General features: G+C 40.6%; 1 protein-coding gene across 1 annotated transcript in view; it reads right to left on the bottom strand.

Annotated features, from left to right (window-relative positions):
- MYO18B (myosin XVIIIB) overlaps positions 1–16,453 on the bottom strand; it is a 972,020-nt gene that overhangs the window by 359,507 nt on the left and 596,060 nt on the right. The window contains exon 30 of the mRNA XM_073582823.1: positions 10,566–10,689. Coding sequence (XP_073438924.1) covers positions 10,566–10,689 — 124 coding nt within the window. The remainder of the gene's footprint in view (positions 1–10,565; positions 10,690–16,453) is intronic.

Below are 16,453 nucleotides of genomic sequence, written 5' to 3'. Positions count from 1 at the left end.
TGCATCTTAAAAACATCTCCAGAATCCGACCTTTTCTCACCTTTGAAACTGCTAAGACTCTTACTGTCGCTCTTATTCATTCTCGCCTGGACTACTGCAACTCTCTTCTGATCGGTCTCCCTCTTACCAAACTTTCTCCTCTCCAATCCATCTTGAATGCGGCAGCCAGGGTCATATTTCTGTCCAGCCGCTTCACCGATGCCTCCATCTTGTGCCAGTCATTACACTGGCTACCTATTCGCTACAGGGTCCAGTATAAACTCATCTCTCTCACCCACAAAGCTCTCCACTGTTCTGCACCGCCTTATATCTCCTCTCTCATCTCTGTCTATCGCCCTACACGTGCCCTCCGTTCTACAAATGACCTAAGACTAACATCCCCCGTAATCCGAACCTCTCACCTCCGCCTCCAAGACTTCTCTCGTGCTGCTCCAGCTCTCTGGAATGCACTTCCCCAGGCGATCAGACTGATACCTAGCCCTGACCTATTCAAGCGCGCTTTGAAAACCCATCTCTTCAAACAAGCCTACCACATCAACTACCCAGCAAGCTAACTTTGCCCTGTTCCCTCCTTCCAAATATTATTCTGAATCTGCACCCTACTATTCATCTGTCTCCACACCCTTCATGCACATGATAACTGCACTTGATACTTGTCTATTGCACTTAAACACACGGGCTGATGACCGGATCATGCAGCTTTATATGAAAATCCCTATTATAATTGCCAGACCTGAATTAACAAGCATTTTTCACCTACTGTGTCCCCCCATTTCCTTGTAGATTGTAAGCTTGCGAGCAGGGACCTCACTCCTAATGTCACTGTTTGAATTGTCTTAACTTGTATTGAATTTATTGTCTGTACATGTCCCCGCTTAATTGTAAAGTGCTGCGGAATATGTTGGCGCTATATAAATAAAAATTATTATTATTATTATAAATAAAAATTATTATTATTATTATTAAATGACAACATTCATTTTAACCCATATGGTACTGAGAATCATGTAAAGAATTCCAAGTAGGATGGAATTAAAAAAAACAACAAAGCAATTCTGCCATTGCTTTTTGGGAGGCATGTGTGATGGCCGAAAAATAGCAATTGTAAACTGGACTTTTACAAATGTAGTGATATCAAATATGCCTTTTTTACTTTATTTGTAAACTGGCAAAGCCTTTTCTTTAATTTTCTATCCTATTTTTAGTCATCTTAAGGAACTTGAAATTGCAATTTTTTGATTGCTTGCTTTGAATATTGCATTACCATAGTATAACAGTATATAGAGAAAATGATGCCATCCAATGAAGTCCAGCCACAGCCTAAACTTTACATGAAGACAAAAATGGCAACCATGCAGGCCTTCAGCAGGCTGCCATGACAATTTATCAGCACCCTGCAATTCTGTCACTGAAAGAGGGGGAACTGATGGAAACCAGTGTGCAATGCATTAGGAACACTGTCATTTAATTAAGAGTGGCATTTAAATGCTCTGTGTAATTCCACCCACACTACTGATTGGCAGCTTGTTGTGTACTCTGTGCAGAGGCAGAAAGCTGCCAATCAATGGTGAGGCAGGGTTATACAGATTTCAGGAATATCAAGGACTACATGGCAGAAGGTTTACTAGTCCTCTAGTGATAATTTAATGCTAATAAACAGTGATTTTATCAAAACTACAGCAAGTAGACCAGTAAAGGGCACACCACTGAAATCAGGGCTTTTATATGTTTCTGCTCACAGATTAAATGGCAAAAACCTGTGGACAGATTCCCTTTAATGTTTTATTGGACTGTATCCAAATCTTGAATCAATAACATTTCTTTAACCAGCTTTACATGCAGTACTATCACATAGGGAAGCTTGTTTTTTTTTATATTTATGGCCTTGTTTTGTTTAGACACTTTCAGGGAAGTTTCAATTTTTACATGAATTATTAATACAGTGCTATTAGTGGAATCACATTCAGTCTTGCGTCATATTTTTTTGGCAAACCTGAGTCACATTGCGATGTTTACTTCCAATTTGTCCTATGCATATACCCGAGTTACTAATAATAACCACTTATTTTGTGTACTGTTTATTCAGTGCTAAATCTTTTCTGGAAAAGCTATCGTTATTCACTACCTTGTTATAGTAATACTCTGCTTGCCTTGGTGGAATCATCTAACCTTCCTATCCCTCTCAAGAAAAGTATCAAATTAGTGAGGACGGAGCATTCCCTTGATACCTAGTGATGTTTAAGGATTCCATAGCTGTGACCCATACTATGCACTTTATTACAAAGGAAACATACAGCACAGCAAATCCAATTAAATGGTAAGGCTCGTATGTGAACGACTTGACTGTAGCTCCAAATAAAGTGTTATTGATGAGAAAAAGAGAAGACGTTATTGGAAGGATGAGGCTCCAAATTCTAGTGAAATATCATGGCATAAAACTATGACCATTCATTTTTCAGAATAAATTGGACATTACATTTCCTCTTCGGGCAAACGTTATACATTGTATTATGCCTGGTGCAGGGTCTGAGGGAATGGTGCATGACATTTGGACTCTCTCTTTGATGTTCACCTTCCTGTACAATGCCTACATGTACAGTTGTGGCCAAAAGTATTGACACCCCTGCAATTCTGTCAGATAATACTCAGTTTCTTCCTGAAAATGATTGCAAACACAAATTCTTTGGTATTATTATCTTCATTTAACTTGTCTTAAATGATAAAACACAAAAGGAATTGTCCTAAAGCCAAATTGGATATAATTCCACACCAAACATAAAAAGAGGGTGAACAAAAGTATTAGCACTGTTCAAAAAATCATGTAATGCTTCTCTAATTTGTGTAATTAACAGCACCTGTAACTTACCTGTGGCACCTAACAGGTGTTGGCAATAACTAAATCACTCTTGCAGCCAGTTGACATGGATTAAAGTTGACTCAACCTCTGTCCTGTGTCCTTGTGTGTACCACATTGAGCATGGAGAAAAGAAAGAAGACCAAAGAACTGTCTGAGGACTTGAGAAACCAAATTGTGAGGAAGCATGAGCAATCTCAAGGCTACAAGTCCATCTCCAAAGACCAGAATGTTCCTGTGTCTACCGTGCGCAGTGTCATCAAGAAGTTTAAAGCTCATGGCACTGTGGCTAACCTCCCTAGATGTGGACGGAAAAGAAAAATTGACAAGAGATTTCAACGCAAGATTGTGCGGATGTTGGATAAAGAACCTCGACTAACATCCAAACAAGTTCAAGCTGCCCTGCAGTCCGAGGGTACAACAGTGTCAACCTGTACTATCCATCGGCGTCTGAATGAAAAGGGACTGTATGGTAGGAGGCCCAGGAAGACCCCACTTCTTACCCTGAGACATAAAAAAGCCAGGCTGGAGTTTGCCAAAACTTACCTGAAAAAGCCTAAAACGTTTTGGAAGAATGTTCTCTGGTCAGATGAGACAAAAGTAGAGCTTTTGGGGCAAAGGCATCAACATAGAGTTTACAGGAGAAAAAAAGAGGCATTCAAAGAAAAGAACACGGTCCCTACAGTCAAACATGGCGGAGGTTCCCTGATGTTTTGGGGTTGCTTTGCTGCCTCTGGCACTGGAATGCTTGACCGTGTGCATGGCATTATGAAGTCTGAAGACTACAATCAAATTTTGCAGCATAATGTAGGGCCCAGTGTGAGAAAGCTGGGTCTCCCTCAGAGGTCATGGGTCTTCCAGCAGGACAATGACCCAAAACACACTTCAAAAAGCACTAGAAAATGGTTTGAGAGAAAGCACTGGAGACTTCTAAGGTGGCCAGCAATGAGTCCAGACCTGAATCCCATAGAACACCTGTGGAGAGATCTAAAAATGGCAGTTTGGAGAAGGCACCCTTCAAATATCAGGGACCTGGAGCAGTGTGCCAAAGAAGAATGGTCTAAAATTCCAGAAGAGCATTGTAAGAAACTCATTGATGGTTACCGGGAGCGGTTGGTCACAGTTATTTTGGCTAAAGGTTGTGCAACCAAGTATTAGGCTGAGGGTGCCAATACTTTTGTCTGGCCCATTTTTGGAGTTTTGTGTGAAATGATCAATTTTTTTGCTTTTTGCTTCATTCTCTTTTGTGTTTTTTCATTTAAGACAAATTAAATGAAGATAATAATACCAAAGAATTTGTGTTTGCAATCATTTTCAGGAAGAAACCGAGTATTATCTGACAGAATTGCAGGGGTGTCAATACTTTTGGCCACAACTGTACTTGCCTCTAAGGCGTCCTGAACACATCCTGATGATTCCTGTACAGGAAAAAACAGTCCTGATGAGATCCATGAAATGGTAGAGGAAAAGGGAAGTTTACCGGCACAACAATCCAGGATATCATAAAAAAAACAATTCTTTAGTGGAAATAGTATACACATCGCATTCTCCCTGTTTAGTGAGGGCTCCAGCACTGAGCCAGCACCTTTCTGGGCACATGACAGTTGATCTATACAGCTGACATGTGCCCGCAACAGCCGCGGGTGGAATCACGATCCACCTGCGGCTGTTAACTAGTTAAATGATGCTGTCAATCTCTGATAGCGGCATTTAACGCACGGTTACAGGAAGTGCGGCACTAATCCAGCCCATTGATGTCCCGGTCACATGATCATGGGTCACCGATGTTGTCATTGCCAGATTGCTATGCGTGCAAGTGACCATTTCTGATACACACAGGTGATCTGATCATCGCCTGTGTGTAGCCGAGGTGATCAAAGTACTGTAGCTTTTAGTCACACTTGAAGACTATTGAAGCATGCAAAACGTAAAAGAAAATGTTTTTAAAAATATTTAAAAATAAAAACAGTTCAAATCACCCCCCTTTCACCCCATTCAAAATAAAACAAAAAAAATTCAAATATACACATAGTTCAAATCGCTGTGTTCAGAATCACCCAGTCTATCAATATAAAAAATAATTAACCCGATTGCTAAATGGTGTAACAAGATAAAAATTCAAATTATCAGAATTACATTTTTTTTGTTGCCGCTACATTGCAATACAATGTAATAACGGGCTATCAAAACATTGTATCTACACCAAAATCATATCAATAAAAATATCCGCTCAACAAACAAAAAATAAGTCCTCATCTAGCCCCAGATCAAGACTAATGGAGGCGCTACAGGTCTCGGAAAATGGCGCCATTTTTATTTTATAACAAATTTTGGATTTGCATTCACCACTTAAATAAAAAGGAACCTATACATATTTGGTGTCTGTGAACTCAAAGTGACCTGGAGAATCATGATGGCAGGTCAGTTTTAGCATTTAGTGAACATGGTAAAAAAAAAACAACTGTGGGATTGCACTTTTTTTTTTTTCAATTTCACATTTTCACCGCACTTGGAATTTTTTTCCCATTTTACAGTACACAATATGTTAAAACCAATGGTGTCATTCAAAAGTACAACCTGTGCCACAAAAAGCAAGCCCTCACATGGCCATATTGACAGTAAAAAAAAGCTGTGTCTCTAGGAAGAAGGGGAGAAAAAATGAAAAGCAAAAACGGAAAATGTACAGGGGGTTAAGGGGTTTAAAAATGAATTTAAAAGCAATCAAAAAGTTGTAACCAAAAATGGAATACATAAAAATAACAGTTTACCCAGAAAAAAAAATCATCAGTTACACTGCTCCATCAACAGAAAAGGGGTCTTTATCAATTGAGCCGGAAACCATATTTCATTTTAAAGCTCTTAATATTTGACAAGCAGCAAAATATAATAAAAAAGAGGAATACTATTGTAAGAGGGAGAAGCAGTTTGTCTGATGCAGTGAGTAACTGGAGACAGAGAAGGGGTTAACAGTTTTCACTGAACAATTCAATAACAGCAATACTCGTCGCAGGGAGGCAATGAAAAAGGGTAACAAGAATATACTAAATAAACAGGGAACTTATTGGTTGACGTTCTGGCAGGGGGGAGGCTGGAATATCTCCTGGTGATGCCGCAAATGGCCCACAAAGTCTCTGGCTCTGTTCCGCAGGAAGGAATAGCACTGCCACCTGACAGTGCTGAAGGATTCAGTCATCTTGTTCTTTAATGCGCTGTAGCATGGAAACAATCCTCTGGATGAATGTTCCAGGAATGGCGCCGGGCATGGGTCACAAGCGCGTGCACTAGTCACAACAGTCTGCGGTCTCTCGGAGTAGTCTCTAGGTTGTGACAACGGTTTCCCAGGCAAAACAACGGTACTCAATGGCTTGTTCACAGACGGTAACTCAATAACTTCAGGGGTAATCTCCAAGTCAGCACACGGAGGTCTGGAAGCAGGGGAATCGTCAGTAGGAGCTGTGGAGAGGGAATCAACCGTCTCCTGTCACCTTCCCGCCAAGTCTGCCCTGCTCCCGCGCTCAGGCTCCCTTAAGTACCCCATGCCCCCTACCAGATGGTATCTCCCTCCTAGGGGAAATCTCCCCCGCTATCAGTGGTGACAGCCCTGATAGTTCCAGCCTTAAAGGGCACCGCACACTGCTGATTCTGTCTTGTCTCATCTTCTTACACCCCCCACTCTTTTCACTCGCCATTCCACGGGCAAGGCATCTGGAACACAACTGGGAAATTTACTTTCAGTTTCAGCGGATGGCCACCAAATGAATTGGTCTATACCGTATGGGGGTCTGGCCATCCATGGTTAGCTTGGAGCAAAGTAGATTGAATAATGGAGTCTTCTGACAGGGGCAAGACCGAATCTTCATTCGCCACAACGTTGCCCCAGAAAATCTCAGTGCTCTGACCTGTGGCCGTACCTTCAGATGGTTGTTCGAGATCTTCTTCTTCTTCCTCCTCCATTGTCACTGGAGGTACTTCCTCAGAAACTCTAGGAGGCTCTTCCCTTTGTCTGGGATCTTGAGAAAGGCATGGCCGGAGCATATTCCTATGGAGCACCCGAGTGGGCACATCCTCTTCCCTTTCTGGAAGAAATTCATACACAGGACCCTCCACACCAACTCGACACTTCACCCTGAAGGGCCTACTTTCCCATCGGTTCTCCAGCTTGTCACGGGGACACTTGTCCCTCACCAACACTCGATCGCCCACTTCAGCACTAGATGATGCAGGGTCTGCAGCTGGTGGCGATGTTCTCGGACCCAGGTAGACACCCCCGTCTGTGGGTAGTCTTCCCCTGAATCCAGTTCCATGACGTCCTTCCCTGCTCGTCCAAACAGCAAGGAATAAGGCATGTGGCCTGTGGTTTGATGGACTCAATTGTTATATATCCACACAAGTCTAGAGACGTATTCTGGCCACCTGGCCTTTCAGTCATCTTCCAAAGTCTGTAACAATTGAATCAGGGTATGGTTAAATCATTCGCAGGCCCCGTTTCCTTGAGGATGATATGGTGTGGTATGTGACCTGTCAAACTCGTAGATCCACTGTAATTCATCCATCGCCTTACCCAAGAAACACACTCCCTGATCTGAATGGATCCGCTGTGGACACCTGTACATCTGGATGAAGTGTTTGCAGATGGCATACGCAGCCGTCTCAGCCATCTAATCTCGGCTGGGCGTCACCACCGTAAATTTTGTGAAGTGGTCTATCATCACTAGGCAGTGGTCATATCCCTGATGAGCTGGCCTGATCGTTAAGTAATCGACAGTCAATAGTTCCAGAGGAGCGGAGGTTACTATTGTCTGCACCGGATCCCGTTGTTCTCGGGACTTGGCCAACTCTCAAAGCCGGCAGTGCCTACAAGCCTCTTCAACTGCTGCATTCGGGGATGGTAGACAAACTGTTGGAGCCATTGAAACATTTTCTCAGGGCCGAAGTGAGTCCCACTCTCATGAGCGTCGCTAGCCAGAGCGGGTAGTACTGTTTCTGGCATCACCACCTGCCAAGAAGCTCCTAGTCCTTCTCAGAGTTGCAACTTCCGGTATAGTAGTCCATTTCTCATCTGCTGTCGCTCCTACTGCCGGAAGATCATCAATACTTCTGGAGTCAAGGCACTTTGCTGTTCTGGACTAGGCAGCTCCCCCTTTGTCACTCAGTGCCTAAACAAGGAGAGTTCACAGTCCTCCTGCTGTAACTGTACCCACTTGTCTCAAGATCTTCCCAACACTCCTTCATGTCAGGAGATCTGTATCTGGTCCAGCGTGGCCGCCACCGTCCCAGCGGTTCTTCGAAACCAGGGAACCTCCTCCCCCTCTTATGATTCATCCCTGGTGGTGCATGTCTTGCTCGAGACAGGGCGTCAGCATGCGTGTTCTCTGCTCCCCTTCTGTAGGCGATCTGGAACTGGAACTTTGCCATCCTTGCCACCCATTGTTGTTACAAGGCGCCTAGCTTAGCGTTCTCCAGGTGTCCCAACGGGTTGTTATCAGTACAGATCAGCACCTCCCAGCCAGACAGGTATTCTGCGAATCTCTCCGTCATAGCCCACACCGATGTCAGTAACTTCAGTTTGAAGGAGCTGTAGATGTCCGGGTTGTGCTCGGAATCGTGAAGAGACCGACTAGTATAGATGATCACCCTCTCTCCCATCCTGCACCTGCGACAACACCGCTCCAAGTCCGTGCAAGCTGCAGTCAGTGTGAAGAATGAACGGTAAAGTGAAGTCCACATTGTCCAGTAACGTGGCATTGGATAGTGCTTTTTTTAGCTCACGGAACTCCTTCTCTTGTTTTTCTTCCCAGCAAATGGATCTTCCCTTGGCATTCGGGGCAACCCCTTCAGGAGTTCGAGCAACGGTTGTACCACCCGTGTGAAGTTCTTCACAAAATGACGGTAGTATCCCATTAGGCCTAGGAATTCACGGACATCCTTCACACTTTCTGGAGTTGGCAAGTCTCTGATCATAGCAATATTCTCTTGTGATAGTCTCACTTCCTCGGCAGAGACAATATGTCCCAAGTACTCGATCTGAGGGCACCGCACACAGCTGATTCTGTCTTGTCTCATCTTCTTACACTATTATGATATCGCTATGATCATGCCTTCCTGCAAGTTACCAAAACATTACCACACAGAGACCACTGTAAAAACTAATCACTTCCCTCCAAAAAAATGGCTGTATTGTGCTTTTTTTCACCATATTGTTTACAATATATGGTAGACTGAACTAGCACCTGCAAAAAAGACCTTATGTAGCTACAGTATGTCAATGTAAAAAAGAAAGTTAACACTTGTGGAAAAAGGGAAGAAATAAACAATGATGCAAATGAAAGAATAGAAATAATTTTCAAAACATCTTTCAAAACGCTGAATGCACTTGGGCATTTAAATTATCAAGATCCGCTGCTGGCATTACCTTTTGCAATTGTCAACTAAGAAAGTCCCAGATGTGCTTGATGGCAGACACTGCTGGCCATAGTAGCATGTTTAGGCCATGCAGCTGCTCAATATACCAAGAGCAAAATTTGGCCTGACACTGTCATGTAGACCAAATCAATGTAACACCAAGTTCTAGTTTACCTGAAATGGAGATTAGAGAGTTATGACTACTGTACATTATGCCGTCTCTCACTATAGAGTAAGATCAGTGTGACGTTCCGTGGAGAGGATCTTTTCATGGTGTTGCTCACATGGTCTCCAGACTAATCTCCAGCTACCATTGCATCCATGACCAAAGCGGACCTCATTGCTGAAAAGGATAATCCTCCATTATAGCTTCCTCTTCAATCTTGCTCTTCTCCATGATGGTCTTTGAAAGTAGTGGCATTAGGTCAATGGAATACCATTATATGATCGCATTGCTCATAGACCAATGTCAAGAAAACGCCTTCTGATGGTTTTTGTAGACATTGTTTAATGTATTAGACTTGATATATGATGTCCAATTTCACTTTCAGTACAGAATGGATCACAACGTGCCATTCTTCTTATCTGACTATCCATCCGTGAACTGGTTTGCCTCTGTGCTAGTTTGGCTGTCATTTCAGTTCATTGTTGTTTTCCCAACAACTGAGATATGCAACTTTGAACAGTGCAGAACAGTGCACTGCTGACACCTTGATCTACATGTGTAGAGATCTACCAGAGGGGTAAAGCAAAGTCTCTCAGTTCAAGAATTCTGTCCCTCTCAGGTTGTGAAAAGTGGTGATAACTGGCAAGTCGATGAACAGAAGGCATAGTGTAATCATGCCACTAACCTTGATAAAAAAAAAATCCCTCTTAATCTGGCTTTTATGACACTCTCACATGCCACAGATTGGAGCTAGGTGCTTGAAACTATAATCATTTGTAGATATTAGGAACACCTGCTAGTTCCTTGATTTGCGTAAGCTTGTCCTTCTTCGTGTTGCAATTCCAATGTTGAAGAGTGTAATTACATTGAAACAAATATGAAGGAATTTACAGAAAATGATGTATAATGTAGTGGATTATTCTATTATGTATAAGACTTTAAGACTTATGGGATTTGTGTTTAGACACACAGTTTAATAGTATTTTCTGTAATTTGCTTTCAGTAAATTGTAAATAAATGTATTTATTAATGTACCTAACTTGTATGCACATGTGTACTGTATTATTGGGTTTAAAGGTAGCCATTTACTTTAGGGAGGGTGACAATTTACTGAATTGTCAGAAATGTTTTTCACAATCTCACCTCCAACTGTTGGCGAAGCTTCCCAACTTCCCATCGACAGGATGTATTCTCCTGAGTCACCTTCTCTCGTAAGCTCTTCTCAAATGCTGCCTCTCCAATAGATTGAGCTAACTGCATATCAAACCTGCACAAAAAAAACACTTCCAATTACACTGTTTTTTTACATAGCTCTGAAATGGAAAGAGCGTTTCAGCAAATGTTAAGGTAGGATTAGATGTGTAGCAAGTAAAATAGCAGGCTAAAGCAATATCATTAACTCGGCAATATGTTTTTGAGAAGATTTTTCACTTCTGTCAATATAAAGCACGATAAAACATCCCTGGATGGCAAAATGCTAGAATCATGAATCATACGTTGCGGAAGAAAGTGACAAAATCATGGAAATTAGTCATTTCTATTCAAAAGAACAGTGCTTGCATTTAATCCCACAGAATCCTCCCTAAAGCACTGTTACCAGTATCCAGCCGCTCTGGATTTATCTATAACAACTTGTTATTTGAAAGAACAACTTTCATACTGCATACATGATTTAAAAACTCTTATTTTCTTGACTATTTTACTCTTTTCAGTAGTTAAAATACCTGGCGTAATATGAATATCATTTATAAGAATGCTAACTTTTGCCTCTGTATGGAATCTAGAGTTTGTTGCGCTATTTCATACAGCTAAAAAAAGTAACCCTTATGTATACTTTATCGATATACAGTGGGGAAAAAAAGTATTTAGTCAGTCAGCAATAGTGCAAGTTCCACCACTTAAAAAGATGAGAGGCGTCTGTAATTTACATCATAGGTAGACCTCAACTATGGGAGACAAACTGAGAAAAAAAAATCCAGAAAATCACATTGTCTGTTTTTTTTTTCATTTTATTTGCATATTATGGTGGAAAATAAGTATTTGGTCAGAAACAAAATTTCATCTCAATACTTTGTGATATATCCTTTGTTGGCAATGACAGAGGTCAAACGTTTTCTGTAAGTCTTCGCAAGGTTGCCACACACTGTTGTTGGTATGTTGGCCCATTCCTCCATGCAGATCTCCTCTAGAGCAGTGATGTTTTTGGCTTTTCGCTTGGCAACATGGACTTTCAACTCCCTCCAAAGGTTTTCTATAGGGTTGAGATCTGGAGACTGGCTAGGCCACTCCAGGACCTTGAAATGCTTCTTACGAAGCCACTCCTTCGTTGCCCTGGCGGTGTGCTTTGGATCATTGTCATGTTGAAAGACCCAGCCACATTTCATCTTCAATGCCCTTGCTGATGGAAGGAGGTTTGCCCTCAAAATCTCACGATACATGGCCCCATTCATTCTTTCATGTACCCGGATCAGTCGTCCTGGCCCCTTTGCAGAGAAACAGCCCCAAAGCATGATGTTTCCACCACCATGCTTTACAGTAGGTATGGTGTTTGATGGATGCAACTCAGTATTCTTTTTCCTCCAAACACGACAAGTTGTGTTTCTACCAAACAGTTCCAGTTTGGTTTCATCAGACCATAGGACATTCTCCCAAAACTCCTCTGGATCATCCAAATGCTCTCTAGCAAACTTCAGACGGGCCCGGACATGTACAGGCTTAAGCAATGGGACACGTCTGGCACTGCAGGATCTGAGTCCATGGTGGCGTAGTGTGTTACTTATGGTAGGCCTTGTTACATTGGTCCCAGCTCTCTGCAGTTCATTCACTAGGTCCCCCCGCATGGTTCTGGGATTTTTGCTCACCGTTCTTGTGATCATTCTGACCCCACGGGGTGGGATTTTGCGTGGAGCACCAGATCGAGGGAGATTATCAGTGGTCTTGTATGTCTTCCATTTTCTAATTATTGCTCCCACAGTTGATTTCTTCACTCCAAGCTGGTTGGCTATTGCAGATTCAGTCTTCCCAGCCTGGTGCAGGGCTACAATTTTGTTTCTGGTGTCCTTTGACAGCTCTTTGGTCTTCACCATAGTGGAGTTTGGAGTCAGACTGTTTGAGGGTGTGCACAGGTGTCTTTTTATACTGATAACAAGTTTAAACAGGTGCCATTACTACAGGTAATGAGTGGAGGAAAGAGGAGACTCTTAAAGAAGAAGTTACAGGTCTGTGAGAGCCAGAAATCTTGATTGCTTGTTTCTGACCAAATACTTATTTTCCACCATAATATGCAAATAAAATGAAAAAAAAACAGACAATGTGATTTTCTGGATTTTTTTTTCTTAGTTTGTCTCCCATAGTTGAGGTCTACCTATGATGTAAATTACAGACGCCTCTCATCTTTTTAAGTGGTGGAACTTGCACTATTGCTGACTGACTAAATACTTTTTTTCCCCACTGTAGTCAAAAAAGAAAGAATTTCGGTCCTTTTTTGGTTAAATATGGACCTATAGGTCCATTTGATTTGTCCGAGGAGGTTTCCCAAAGCATACTGGTCAAAGAAATACTGTATTGTTCAAATAAGAACTCATTTTTGATTTCTGTTCTACCTCTTTTTGAAAAAAAAAAAATACTTTCATATGAGCTGTTGAAAACAGGTTTATTGAACTTATATTGCAGTTCCATGTCCCGAGCTTTTATCCCTCTGAGCTATGGACCAGGTGTGCAGGGTTGTCAACCGTCCAGAAATTCCTTGACAGTCCATAAAAATAGGGAAGAATGGAAATAGTCGGCACTCCGTCTCTAGGTGGCGCACGCGGGGAAATAGTAATAGGCAAGAAAAAAAGATTTTCGATTAAATGAAGTCATTAGCAACATATGAGTGTCAGTATATTTTCTTCTTGTCCATAAAAATAGGGCACACTTTTCACCTGTTCATGAAAATAAATTGATCTGTGATTTTTTTGAAGCTAGAAAGACTTACCGGTATATAGATTTTTATGACTGTTTTTATCACCCTTTTACAGGTCACAGTGAATGTAGCTAATGTCTTTATATAGTATTCATGGTCTGTAGACACATATCACCTATAATATGGTCATCTAATGTGTCTGTAAAAAAATCTTGCCTGTCCATGATTTTTTGAGAAGCTGTCCAAAAAAAAAATCAAGTTGTCAAATCTGCAGATGCGGTATTTGTGAATTGTAAAAGTTTAGCGTCAAGTATAGGCAGAACTCACCATTGACCTAATATATTTATTGAACAGACAACCCTGGGTCATTGTCAGGGCTACAGAGGGATCTCTCAGTATCCCACTGCAGAGGGGAATTAAATGGATATAGTCCCTCTAAATCCAATTATAATGCAAGAGCTGCGCCCAGGGAGCCCTTACACGTTAGATAAAATTCAGTAAAATGTATGATCATTCACATCATCCAATGAAGGATCAACGAATGTTTGTAATTATTAAAAATACCAGTCGGGTGTATGGGATTTTTTCAGCTGATGATCAGAAGTCACTGCATTATTGGCAGAAAAAATCCAATATTGGACAATGTAGCATGTAATGTTTTGGTTCATCAGGCTATTTAAATCTAATGTCTCTGGGAGGGTCCTTAAGAACCAAAACTGTAAAAAGACAGTAGGAAGTCCAAAAACTTTGGGCATTGCTGGGGAGTTAATAGATTGGGAGTTAACAATTTTGTGTTATTGAGCCCCAATAATTCATATCTTTATATTTTATAACATTAAATATCTTGAGAATTATTAAAATATCCTTAAAACAAGGTCTGTTGAGATTGCTTGAGGATAAAAGGCATTCTAAAACTATAGTTGTGTAATAATATGAAGACAAAAATTGAATTTATCTTTTGAAAAGCAGTTGCTTGATAAGCAAGGTTTATAAGAAAAAGCATAAGTAAAAGACTTTTTAATTTTTTTCTTCATAAATTGTCAAATCAAAAATATACTTTAGATATAAAATTCCTACAAAAATTACCAATCATAACCCTATCTGGGACACTTATTGTGAAAAGTAGGAAAAAATGTAATGGAGGTTGTTAGCTGATGAAGCTGCAGAGAGTGCAGAAGTCCCTGATTGCGATCATTAAGCACTCTCAAAACAATTAAAGAATTGTATCATGATTGATTGGGAAAAAAATGTAGGAAAAGAAGTGCAGACTGTTTTTTTTTTGTAATTTAGTTTTTGCTTCCCTTCTTTCTGGACAAATAACATTTTTTATTTTATCATTAACATAGATGCATGAGGGCTTTTCTGTGACGATAGTTGTAATTTTAAATTACACATTTCCCATTACCATAATATCATGTCACTGCAATGGGGAATAATGTTAAAAACATTGAAATGGTAAAAAATACAAATACGCCATGTTTGAATTTTGATTTCACAGTGAGGTAATAATGACCTTGTAACTTGATTCAGTGCGGCTATTTTCTGAAGCTTTGTGAGGGCTTGCAATCTGTGGGGTGAGCTGTAATTTTTATCAGAACTATTTTTAGTAGATTTTTTTTTTATTTCTTTGTATTTCATTGTTTGGGTGGTCAGGTAACCAAAAGCTGTAATTGAGGCATTTTTATTTTTTTTTTCTACTGTATCAGAAAAATAGTTTTATAATATAAATATCTTATTTTTTCATTCTGGTTATACAATTCCAAATATGACCTTTTTTGCTATGGAACAAGGAATTATTTGAACTTTAAAGTTTTGTGGGTCTTTTTATGTTATTTAAAAAGATGATTTTTTACATATTTTCTAAGCCTATCCACTCCCCTCTTAGATTTCAACCTGCGATGGAATGATCTCTTTCATGACAAGACATACAGTAGATTCATTATTATTGCAGTATATTTTAACACCTCATATCTAACCACTTACTGTAAATGCAGCTGCCAATGATTAATAGCAGCATATCTGATCACTTTTAACCCTCTATAGGGAATCTGTCAACAGATTTTTGCTATATAATTTGAGAGCACCATGAGGAAGGGTCAGAGGCCCCGATTCTAGTTATGTGTCACTTAGTTTACTGGGTGCAGGGGTTATGATAGTGTGATTGAGCAGAGCTCAGTATTTGAGCTGTGTATAACCTTGTCCACACCACAGCTTTCTGTGTACATTATATAGAGACAGAAAGCTGCTAATAAGCTTGCACAAGGTTGGAAAACCCTGCTCATGCTAATCTGTCCTAGAATGGTAATCTCCTGCTGATAAAATATTGATCGATTATAGCAAAATGGGAATAAACTTAACCATTAATTAGGTATGAAAAAATTCATAAAGAAAAAGAAAAAACTCAAAATATGTATATACACACGTGCCTTAAACCGGTTACTAGTGAAAAACAATTACGAAGTCTTGCTTGCTATATTCAGTACACCATAAATAATGAGGCTTTTAGTCCAAATTGTTTGAGGACTATTACATTTGAATGAATACCCCTTAAGTTTTTGATAGGTAAGGCGTGATTTGTGCCCTTCTGAAATATAGACAAAGATTTACTCTATTACAGAGACTTGTGGTAATTCAGACCACCCTGTTATGAATGAGTCACCGAAGGAGGAAAAAACAAAAATACAAGCTAAGTCCAGAAAACCAGAGAGGTTGGTAGCTATCGGATTGCAGACCCCTGATCCTATCCACAACAACTAACAGTAGCCGTGGGGGGTTCCTACGATGCCCTAGACCCCTCGATCACAGCCGGAGAACTAAATAGGCCTAAATAAAGAAAGGGGAAATCTAAACTGCCCCAGAGCAGACCCCAAAGCAATAGGCAGCCCCCAACAAATAATGACGGTGAAGCAAGATGAAAACACTAACACAGATAGAAAGATAGGTTGAGCAAACGATGGGGCCCAAGCTAACTAAAAAGGACAGGATAGAAAAGCTGCTGTCTGCAATCCGTAAAAAACCCTACCAAAAAATGTCCCAACCATCTGATAGGAAAAACAGGCCCTGAAGTCGCTAGGACTTCAAAAAGACTATATCAGCACTCAGGTAAATTCTGAAGACAGAGCAATGA

This window comes from Dendrobates tinctorius, unplaced genomic scaffold (assembly GCF_039654945.1).
Source record: "Dendrobates tinctorius isolate UK_male_01 unplaced genomic scaffold, ASM3965494v1 ptg000073l, whole genome shotgun sequence".
NCBI classification, from domain to species: Eukaryota; Metazoa; Chordata; class Amphibia; order Anura; family Dendrobatidae; genus Dendrobates; species Dendrobates tinctorius.
The sequence above is the reverse complement of the archived record's forward strand: the minus strand, read 5'-3'. Positions and strand labels throughout refer to the sequence as shown.